The following is a 12095-nucleotide window of genomic DNA, read 5'->3' on the forward strand; positions in this document are numbered from 1 at the left end:
CTCATTCATTTCTGCTGCAGCTTCACTGAGTACAGATGGGCAACTGGATCATCAATCACGGCCTCAGCGCCTTCATCGTGGTAAGAGCGATTATTTAGCTCATTATTGCATTCAGTTCCAAATATACTTTACTTCTTTATTTAGTTACAAATGTACTTCTATAAACCATTATAATGTGTCTGCGTGTTTGTAGGTGGTGTGGATGGCAATAAACATCGCTTTGTTTGTCCACTTCTACTTGTTCTATGACCAAGGAGAGCGGTTTGAGTACACTCGAGAACTTTTAGGGGTAAGTGATGAGGACTTACTGAGGAATACAAAGTATTTTTAAGTGGGCTAATCAAAAGAGTGCAGCTTTATATTTTGTACATTAGAATGGGTTAATTACAACGATTTTCAGAAGACGTTAACCAAAGGGTCATTCAGTGTAACAATATTTAACATACACTCAGGAAATTACACTTGCTGTTTGTTTTAAAATGAGCTGAAGCTACATTGTTGAGTTTTTGGCTCAGTGTTCAATCCATATCAATTTTTAAGCACTAATAAGCTAACTTAATTCCTTCATGTTGTCCCAACACAAATCGATCATGTGGAACCCAGCACACAATAACAAAAAAAAAAAAAACTCTTGTCAGGGATATTTAGACCAATATCAATTAGTTGCATATACTGAAAGACTTATATGTGATGAAATATAAATACTGAATATCCTGATTGTAGCATTCAAATATGAGATATGTCATTTTAAATATTTTTGTTAGTATTTTACTCGTTTAAAATGCAATTTAATGTTTTATATATTTTAACAGAGGTCTGAAAAAGCACATTATTTTATTTGTACATAAATATGCTGAGTGTCATAAAGGAATTCAACCACTTTAACCCTTTACACAGCCATTGTAACTACCTGGCCGACCTTTTATCCATAGGCTTTCATTATTATTTTAATTGCTTATTACTATTCAGAGTTGTGTCAGTATATTATTCAGTGCAATGTTGGGCCAAAAAAATATTTTCAAGGAGTGCACCCTAATGAAATATGGACTGTATATTCATGATAATAAAGAAGCTGAAGCATATATTCATTATCATAACAAGTATAGTCACCAAAGATTTTTAGAATGTGCAGGATAATACGTTTAAATTATTGAACAAAAATTATAGATTTTTTTGTATCTCCTCCATGATTTTGGTTTGGTCTTCTCCTCACAAATTTTATGCTCTATGCTCATTTTTGCACCATGACCGTAACATATTTTATAAGAAAATCTAAAAAAAAAATCCTAGACTTGCGTAAATATTTCATTGTGCTGCATTGTCACGACTCGGCTCACTTCACACTCATAAACACACTGGATCACAGGAATTATCAAAACACATAGATTTATTTGCAAAGCACTCACTGGAGACACTGGCCCATAGACGTACAGAAATCAAGGATTATAGACAATATGATACCAGATGCTGCATGGACAGACCCTGACATGCATCTCATATGCAAAAATTTAAAAGCGAGATCATTTAAAAATCTGTGAGGGTGCATTGATTTATCCTGGACACTGACATTAAATCATCATAAACATTACTTGAGAGGTCAAAGTCAATTTACACTGAAAAAAGCCTCATTGGATCAAGTTAAAAAATACGTCTTTCAACTTTTTACACCAAAAGTTTTTCAATTTAATTATCAATGAAAACTGTAATGAATTAAGTGGAAACTTATTAATTAATGTAGTTGTAACAAGCTGAAGTATTGTGTTTGAGTTTATTTAGCACATTTAACACCAATGTGCTTTACAGCAGCAACATTTTAAAATAAACATTGAAGAAAATGTCATGCAAAATTTAAAACAATCAACAATAATAATAATAATAACAATAGGCTAAAGAAAATATGTAGTTTTTATGGTAAGTTAATGTCTTACTAAAGTCTACTTTGGTAAAGTAGACTTGCATTTAATGTGCTTTCTAAGTATACGAAATTAACCAAGTAAAAAAAATTTGATCAGGTGATAAAATAAGACGTCTCTCATTTGACCTATAATCAAAAGAGGAAGTATTTAATTTAATTTTATAACATCCACACAATAAAAATATTCAGAAATTAGTTTTTTCCCATCTAATTAATGCTTTTGAATTGCACTATAAGACTTGCATCTTTTTCCCAACAACTTTTAACCTTGAAAAGTTTGAAAAAGTGACTTTTATTAACATTTTTAATAGTTTAAGGTGATATACTGTCTGGGTTGGTGTTGTATATTACTGTACAAATACCTTATAACAAGTTGCCCGTACATTTTCTCTTATTTTTCAGACTTATTTTTCTATACATCATTTATTTTACATTATATTAAACTAAAATGTCAATAAAGTCACTTTGATAAACGGTAGAGTTGAATTTCTAACATCAAAAGTCAACAGAGCAGAGATCAGCATCCCATAATGCAATACACAACCCTAAAATAAACTTGTGAATCACAAAATACAGAAACTCTTAATTAACAGATGTTTTACAATGCAGTAAAAGCACTGAACGTAAATGCAATATTGCTTTTATTTCCAGTCTGCGTTGGCTTGGGCCAGAGCTCCAGCCGCCGTCCTCAACTTTAACTGCATGCTGATTCTCCTGCCCGTCTGCCGTAACCTGCTGTCTCTGCTGCGCGGCTCTTTCGTGGTGAGCTGCTGCTGCTGTTACAGACTTAACTTTTCAGTTTACAACAAAATGTGAGACCCTCTGTGTCTGTCTGCCCTTCTGTCCACCGTTTTAGTGCTGTGGACGAACAGTGAGGAAACAGCTGGACAAAAATCTGACTTTCCACAAGCTGGTGGCCTACATGATTGCTCTAATGACAGGTAAACAGCAAGTTCATCGAAATGGTAACAGGAAGTTGTTGTGCATAATAAACTAGGGTTAGGCTTTTAAACTGAATCATGCAGTCTGTGTTTACAGGAATAGACATTCACACCCCTGCTTTTTTCATGATGCAATAGGATAATCAGTTTTACTTTGTAAATAACACAGTTATCACACGTTAACCCACATTGTATGTAGCTAATCATTTAGGCCAAATCTAATTAAACATTAACCAAGTGAAATATATTTGACAAGATTTAATATCAGTTTCATCTGTCAGGACTGCTGTAATAATACTAGAATGGTCTAATAAGGCCACATAGACATATAGAAGTCATAATGTGAATATTAATTTTCATTACTAAAATATAGTATAGTGATATAGTAATAATATAGATAATCAATTGTTCTGTAATTCTAGAATTGAAGGTACATTTCAGGCATTTTCCATTCATTTTACTTAATCTGGAATGATATGCAACAATGTTCAGTAAACTGACTACAATATTAATGTAAAATAATGCAAAATAAGGGTGACAAAGTAACTCAGTGGTTAGCACTGTCGCCTCACATCAAGAAAGTCACTGGTTCGAGTCCCGGCTGGGCCAGTTGAGAAGGGTATAAACGGAGGTCGGAGCCAGCTCCAGGTGCGTGGGCCTTGGAGCTCCAAGTGGGCTGCGCAAACCTTATTTAGTTCAATATTGTGCTTTATGAATGTGTACACCTAACCCTAAACCCAACCTCACAGTAACCTGTTGTGTTTTATGAACGTCTACACCTAAACCCAACCTCACAGTAAACTGATAAACCCAACCTACTTGTGGTTTAAGTCCCTCCCACTTGGAGGTCACCCAACCTACTTGCGGTGTAATCCCTCCCAAATGCTGGTCTCCGGGCTGCAGCGATACCTACTTGGGCCAGATGGCATTTCTGGGAAGTGTACTGTTGTTTCCCAGGGATGGGTTGTGGCTGGAAGGGCATCTGCTCTGTAAAGCATATGCTGGATAATTTGGCGGTTCATTCCGCTGTGGCGACCCCTGATGAATAAAGGGACTAAGCCAAAGGAAAGTTAATGAATTACTTAATTATTTCATGATTATTACAGCTGAATGTAAGATTCAGAAGATAAACACAGTCAAAAATATGTGTAGTGGGAGTCTTAAAGACTTTCAAGGCAAAATGTTCCTTAATACACATACAAGCATTATTTTTAGACATAACGTGATAGAATTTGTGTTATCAGTTCTAAACTTTTTCGCTTAGGTTTTTGTTTTGAAATATAATAATAGGTTTATTTTGGAGAAGCACAATGTACTGCAATTGTAGAATCCCCCATACGAATCCTGAGTCCCTGTATTAACTGAGTATCTGCACTGTAAAATGCTAACTCACCAGTTTTTACAATTTTAACTGCATAAAACATAAAACTATTAGGTTTTTTTCGAAAAAAAATCAAGAATTGTGTTGTTTCAACTCATTTTAAATAAGTAGTTTGAACAAACAGCAAATGTATTTTTTGAGTGAGGTTGGAAGCCGTGCAAAGACAATATTGAATGTCTTCAAATGTCTAAGAATGTCAGAGCAATTACATAACCACAATTATGCACTGAGGATTGTTGTAAACACTTTCATAATCTTTTTTTTTCCAGCTGATGAACCATTAACAACTTTTAGAAACAATCAGAATCAGTCCTGCTGTATAGAACACATGCATTTAAAGCAGCATCAACCCTCAAGTATTCATCGTTAATGATGTAAACAGGCATTAAACCTTAAAACATTTATTTTGACATTATTGAATTTATTTGCGAGTAAACGCTTGCACTAAACCAACTTTACAATTGTTTTTACAGCTATTTCATGTTGTATTTTTTGCTGGCATTGTGTCTAATGTTGACCTTGTAATATCCTTTCTTTAACACAGCGGTTCACACTATTGCTCACTTGTTTAATGCGGAGCGCTACAGCAACAGTTTAGAGGGTGAAGACGGAGATCTCGCTTTTGAGCTGTCCCTGCTCCAAGACTCCAGTGAATTAAACACCACTTACCTTAATCCCTTTCCCTCTAATTCTACGGTGAGTTTTAAAAAGTTTAAACCAGTCCTGTCAGAGCAAATAATTCTATACATATTATATAGATATATAATATAGTATGTATAGTTTATTAATATTATCTAACAACCTCTTGTATTCCTGTGTTTGGTTATTACGTGTATTTTTTATGCCAATCATTTGTCTTTTTTTTTTTTGTTCACATAATTTCAAAATAAAATAATACAAATTTGATGGAAAAAAGTTATATAATAAGTGACTGCTTTATAAATTGTATTAAGTACAGTGATGCTGATGCGAGAATAGTTTGATGCATATTTTAACATCACAAAAGATACTAAGATTTAAGATGCTCTCAATCTATTTAAAATCAGAGTAAACTTAGTTTGACATGCACTTTGACCCATTTATTGCCATTCGAAAGTTTGGGGTCATTTAGTTTTATTTAGATTACATTAATAGTGTCAGTAAATATGTTTATAATTATTTCAGAGAGCCTTACATGTTATTAACAGCAATGTATGCTCATACACAGGGCTTTACATTAACTTTTTTGATCACCAGCCACTGTGGCTAGTAGATTTCCAACATTACTAGCCACTTGCCATTTCCAATAGCCACAATTTTGTAAATCTCATATTAAAGTAATGTTATTGTAAAGGATGATAATTAAAAAATTATATATATATATATATATATATATATATATATATATAAAATAAAAAAATGTAACGGAAGTGAAGTGAACGGAAAAAAGCGCAAGTAAACAGGAGTGCACGCTTTTAACAGGTGATGTGATGTTATTGTACATGTATTGTATCGAACAGTTATTGTTTTCAGTCGTGCTGTTGCTCGATTCAAAGATCACATTTGCCTGCATATTGGGCCATCCTTATTGTCAAACCCTGCTTTAAGAAAACTACAATGTAAAAATTATTTCCAACCTGCCAAATTGGCTAGTGGGAGCGGCTGTCCAACCCGCCAAAGCTGAAATCTACCCGGGTTGGCGGGTGTTAATGTAAAGCCCTGCTCATACATATATTGATAATTATAAATATTTTACTCAATGAGTAGCAATCACAGGACTTTATTATATTTCAAACATTTCACATCAGCAGTTTTATTATTGCAACTATATTAAAAAAGATATCTTACCTCAAACTTCTGAACACGCTTAATGGATCTTCTGTATTGTTTTATGCCTGCTTTAATTGTGTCTGTACTTGTATTCCAGACTCCAATGATTTTCGTATTCACCAGTATTGCGGGTCTCACAGGAGTCGTCATAACTCTCGCCCTCATCCTCATGATCACTTCCTCAATGGAAGTCATTCGCAGAAGCTATTTTGAGGTCTTCTGGTACACGCATCACCTCTTCATCGTCTTCTTTGCTGGTTTAGTTTTCCACGGCGCAGGGTAAGACCTATCAATTAGCTGAGCCTAATTATTCAACTAATACACAGTAGATACATTTACATTTAGCAGACGCTTTCGTCCAAAGTGACTTACAATTGAGGAGGCATTCAGTGATTCAACAAGAAGCAATGCACGGAGGAAATGCTAATTATACAAAGGAACTGTCAGTGCTCAGAGAATTAAGAGCTAGAGTAAGAAGGGGGAGTGTTTATTTTAATAGAAAGACAGAAACGTGTTCTTACAGGTGGTTTATCAAGCCCACTCACATGTGGAATAAATGCAGGTTTTTTTGTTTAAAGAGATATGGATTGATTGTAAGAATGTGTCTAGTAGTGCAAATGTGCAAAACTGATGCAAGTGTCAGTTGAAGTGTCAGAGGAGAAAGAGTGTGTTATCTACAGGTGGTTTGTCAGTCCCACTCACCTGTGTGAGGGACTCTCGGAATTGCATCAAGTTTTGTGATCATAAAGTGTAATAAATATTGTGGCTATTTGGTTTCCAGGCGTGTTGTCCGAGGACAGGTCACGACGGATCCGCCTCACAATAATTCCTTCTGCGAAGATCAGCCGGATAACTGGGGGAAGATTCCTGAATGTCCAATTCCACAGTTTGCAGGAGGGTCTCCTCAGGTAAGCGTTGGTGAATGCGGTTGTTAGAGACATTTCTTTTTTTCAGTTATTATGTCAGGACTGAATAGGTTTGATAATCAGATTATAATTAGGTTTATGTCTGATAATTATTGTTTATTATTCATGTTTGAGTCTTTGCTTCAATGTTTTGATTTTGTGAATGAAGACTTTTGCTCTATTATTGCAAATCTGGATTTAAGGCAGCTAAGGGAGTAGGTGGGGTTAGTAAGGGGAGAGGAAACTATTTTCAGACTGTGGCTACATCTGAAACTGCCTACTACTCAGTAGGTACTGCATTTGAATGTAAACATACTACTCGGCTGTTAGAAAAGTATGTTCTATACAGTATGAATGTGAGAAGTATGAGTGAAATTTGGACGTACTACATTCGGCATTTTGTCATGGTCACTTGAATTGCCTGCGTCAGTTGCGTCGCTTTAGTCCCACTCATGAATTCTCTCATGGGGCATCATGAGATAGCATAGCATGCATGGGATGCGCACGTCAGAATCTCGCCGGTAGTAGTAGGTCATTCGGGCACTTCTCTCATACTGATTTTCGAATTCTATAAATTCGGACACACTACTCTGCTCGCATATTGGTTTTAGCATACTTTATAGTATGTAAGTATGCGTTTTTTGTCGCAGCCCGTGAGTTGGTATCTAGTGACTGGTGCTACTGACTAGCATTGAAGCTGTGTCACAGATTTGATAGATCACAATGTGATGAAAATAAACGACAAAAAGGTTTTAACAGACTCGCGCATCTCACAGGCTTGAGTTCTGTATCGACGTCACGCCGACATGGCTGAAGACGCGTTACAGCTGAGGTTCCTTTGAATCACTATGAGTCGACTCTTTTAAGGATGAATCAATAGTTTTAAACACGGTGCACTTTCAGATTTAAGCCTTAGCTGGATATTTCCCTTCACTTACAGCTGTTACACACTACATGTAAGGTCATTTTCAAAAACCCATAATAGGGGCTCTTTATTCATTAGTAAATGTTGAACTAAGATCAATAAATGCTGTACAGGTATGGTTTCAATTTAAGTATTTCAACATTAGCTAAATGGAACTGTATTGTAATGTGATTTCTCTGTCACAGACCTGGATGTACGTTATTGGACCGATGATCATTTACATTTGTGAACGGCTGCTTCGTTTCATTCGCTACATGCAGCCTGTCACTTACAGGAAGGTGTGTTTTCATGGACGTTTTGTCAAAATGGTCTTCTTCATTAGTCACGATTGCTCTGAAATGTCCAACGGTATTCATTCTGTTATGCTAGATTGTGATCCGCCCGTCTAAAGTGCTGGAGCTGCAGCTGGTGAAGCCTGGATTCAGCATGGATGTGGGCCAGTATGTGTTCCTCAACTGTCCAGCCATCTCTCAGCTGGAGTGGCATCCGTTCACCTTGACTTCAGCCCCGGAAGAGGACTTCTTCAGTGTGCACATCCGCTCTGTTGGAGACTGGACTGAAAAGCTCCTTAAGATGGTCGAAAACCTACCAGAAGGTGGACAAGGACCCAAGTATGTACTTTTGTGGATTTTTACTATTACATAGAGCTATGGTTTTCAGGGTTGGCAGGTTTTCGTTTTCTCTTGCACCTTACAAAAGTGTAATCTTCCTAGTAGGGTTTTTAATCATTGGTAGAATTTACATTTAGTAGAGAAAAATATTTTGGTGCAACCATATAAACATTTCTAATGCAATATGTCAATCCTTTAACATGTAGTATAATAATAATAATATTGTTTGTTGTTAAAGTTGCCACATTCTATGGGGAAATCTGTGAATTTGGTAACCGTGACTTAGTGGGTTTTCAGATAACCAGATGAGCAACTGTTTTTATATTAGTGTGAACAACAATGTATTAATCTCAAGAATATTTCTGTCCATGACTGTTTTCATGTTATAAATGCCAATAGCGGATTTGCATTTATGTCAAGATTTGGTCAGTTATCTGTATGTGCGGCCATACTAGCTACACTTCAATGTAAACTGCAAGTTAATATAGTAATATACACTTACCGGCCACTTTATTAGGTGCAACTGCATTTTAACACAATTTTCTGATCAGCCAATCACATGACAGCAACTGAATGCATTTAGACATGGTCAAGACGATCCGCTGCAGTTTAAACCAAGCATCAGAATGGGGAGGAAAGATGATGATTTAAGCGACTTTGAACGTGGCTTGGTTGTTGGTGCCAGATGGGCTGCTCTGAGTATTTCAGAAACTGCTGATCTACAGGTATTTTCATGCACAACCATATCTACGGTTAACAGAATGGTCAGAAAAGAGAAAATATCCAGTGAGCGGATTTTCTGTGGGCGCAAATGCCTTGTTGATGCCAGAGGTCAGTGGAGAATAGCCAGACTGGTTCCAGATGATATAAAGGCAACAGTAACTCGGATAACGGCTCGTTACAACTGAGGTATCACGAAGAGCATCTTTAAACACAACATGTTGAACCTTGAGGTGGATGGGCAACAGCAGCAGAAGACCACACAGGGTGCCGCTCCTGTCAGCTAAGAACAGGAAACTGAGGCTATAATTCACACAGGCTCACCTAAAGTGGACAATAGAAGATTGGAAAAAAGTTGCCTGGTCTGATGAGTCTCAATTTCTGCTGCAACATTCAGATGGTAGGATCAGAGTTTGGCATCAACAGCAAGAAAGCATGGATCTATCCTGCCTTGTATCAACGGTTCAGGCTGGTGGTGGTGTAATCGTGTGGGGGATACTTTCTTGGCACACTTTGGGACCATTAGTACCAATTGAGCATTGTGTCAACACCACAGCCTACCTAAGTATTGTTGCTGACCATGTGCATGCCTTTATGACCACAGTGTACACATCTTCAGATGGCTATTTCCAGTAGGATAATGTGCAATGTCAAAGCGCAAATTATCTAAGACTGGTTTCTTGAAAAGGACAATGAGTTGACTGTACTCAAATGGCCTCCACAGTCACCAGATCTCATTTCAATAGAGCACCTTTTGGATGTGGTGGAACGGGAGATTCGCATCATGAATATGTAGCCGGCAAACCTGCAGCAACTGCGTGATGCTATCATGTCAATATTGAGCAAAATCTTTGAGGAATATTTCCAGCACCTTGTTGAATCTATGTCATGAAGGATTAAGGCAGTTCTGAAATGGGGTCGAAATGTGGTTCATTTTGGAAATTATTGGGAACTGGTAACCATTGACCTGCATAGTATTTGTTTTTCCTACTATGTAAATCAATAGATACCGATTTCAAACATTCTTCAAAATATCTTCTTTCATGTTCAACAGAATAAACAAACCCATTAAGGTTTGGAACCACTTTTATGTGAGCTGGGTGAAGATTTTAGCATAATATTTCACTTGCTTGACAAAAAATAAGAGCAAACATGGATGTTTTAAGCTTAACCATGTGTTATTTTACATAGGAAGACTGATATAATGATTATTAATAAGTTGGGGTCTTATTTTTCATCAGGATGGGTGTGGACGGCCCTTTTGGAACAGCTAGTGAGGATGTTTTTCATTATGAGGTCAGCATGCTGGTGGGAGCGGGGATTGGAGTGACCCCATTTGCCTCCATTCTGAAATCCATCTGGTACAAGTTTAAGGACTCAGACCCCAAACTACGAACAAAGAGGGTAAGAATGAATGAGATGAAAATAAGGAAGCAGCGTGCAAAGGTCAAAAATAATCAATCCTTTTGCTGCAGTGTTATCACAAATGTTGCTTTCATGTTCTCGATAACGAAGACCGGGATTCTTTAAAACTGAGTTTCCTTTTCTTTTCTGACTTCTGTGTTTAGATTTACTTCTACTGGCTGTGTAGGGAAACACACGCCTTTGAGTGGTTTGCAGATCTGCTGCAAGTGCTTGAAAGAGAAATGGAGGAACGAGGAATGAGGGATTTCCTCACGTATAAACTCTACCTCACTGGATGGGACCAGAGTCATGTATGTGCAATAAACCCATTTGAAAAGCAAGCTGAAATGTGAGTAATGTGTGTGCGCGTGTGTCATGGGATATCTAATCTTGCATTTACAGGCAGACCATGCAATGGTGCACTTTGATAAAGATACTGATATCATCACCGGTCTAAAACAGAAGACTCATTATGGCCGGCCGAACTGGGATAAAGAATTTGAACAAGTTCGTCAAGAAAACCCATCGTAAGTTTAAATTCTTCACCGTGTTGTTTCTTACTTTTCCACCTGGTATTAACATGATTTTTCAGTGATCTGCTCACAAGCGGTCAAACAAGGTGCATAACTGTTTCTACCCAATATTAAAGAAATAGATTACCCAAATAATGATTATTTACTCAAACTCGTAAGAATTTTGCTCAACCTTGTAACCCAAACAAAGATACTTTAGATAAAACCCGAGAGCTCTCCATTGACAGCAAGAGTCCTCAAACATTCAAACTCCAGGAAAGAAACTAGAATTTCCTCAAAACAGTTTCATCAGTGATTCAATAGTCTTTTTATGTAGCTACGATGAGAATCCGCTTGTGCCCTGCTGACATTTTGACCTTAGGGCGTACTCACACTATGCTATCCAAACCATGCCCAGGCCCGTTTCCCGGATCGTTTGAGAAGTGTGAGTGTTCTGAATCAGGCTCAGGCACAGTTCACTTGGCCGGCCCTGGCCCGGTTGAAAGAGGTGTGCCAGAGCGCGGTTCACTTGTTGTGTGAGTGCAAAGTGCGCCAGAGCCTGAAACTGAAGATGAGACGTGACTTTACGGGATTGTTTGATATGATTTATTATCATTCCTACTGTTCAATAAACGCAAACTGTCGTAGATTATTAAATACGCAAATCCCTCACTGCACGACAGCTGCGTGCCTACAGCAAACCTCCTAATTCCTGCAGCAAGGACTTTACGATTGTTTATGAGCATCAGAAGTGTTCTGCAAAATATTTGACTGCATTTCACTACATATCAACCCACTTAAACGATATTAAAAAAATCTCCACTGTGCTGAGCGAGAGCGCTTACTGAACAGGGCATCATCGATGACGTAAGCGTGCACAGGCCCGTTTCAAGGCAACTGTACATAGTGTGAGTTAGGGCTGGGCGATTTGGCAAAAAAAAAAAAAGAAATCTAGTTTTTTTTTTTTTTTTT

General features: G+C 37.3%; 1 protein-coding gene across 3 annotated transcripts in view; it reads left to right on the forward strand.

Annotated features, from left to right (window-relative positions):
* Positions 1–12095, forward strand: part of nox1 (NADPH oxidase 1) — a 15314-nt gene continuing 3219 nt past the window's right edge. The window contains exons 1-12 of one of the 3 annotated variants that reach the window (XR_012389515.1): positions 1–80; positions 194–289; positions 2567–2677; positions 2772–2856; positions 4782–4933; positions 6144–6325; positions 6828–6954; positions 8062–8154; positions 8246–8487; positions 10449–10611; positions 10776–10922; positions 11014–11230. Coding sequence is in view for 2 of the 3 variants with exons in the window: in NM_001102387.1 (NP_001095857.1) it covers positions 36–80; positions 194–289; positions 2567–2677; positions 2772–2856; positions 4782–4933; positions 6144–6325; positions 6828–6954; positions 8062–8154; positions 8246–8521; positions 10447–10611; positions 10776–10922; positions 11014–11138 (1604 nt within the window). In the remaining variant the exon portion in view is untranslated. 3 annotated transcript variants of the gene reach the window in all.

This window comes from Danio rerio, chromosome 14 (assembly GCF_049306965.1).
Source record: "Danio rerio strain Tuebingen ecotype United States chromosome 14, GRCz12tu, whole genome shotgun sequence".
Taxonomy (NCBI): Eukaryota; Metazoa; Chordata; class Actinopteri; order Cypriniformes; family Danionidae; genus Danio; species Danio rerio.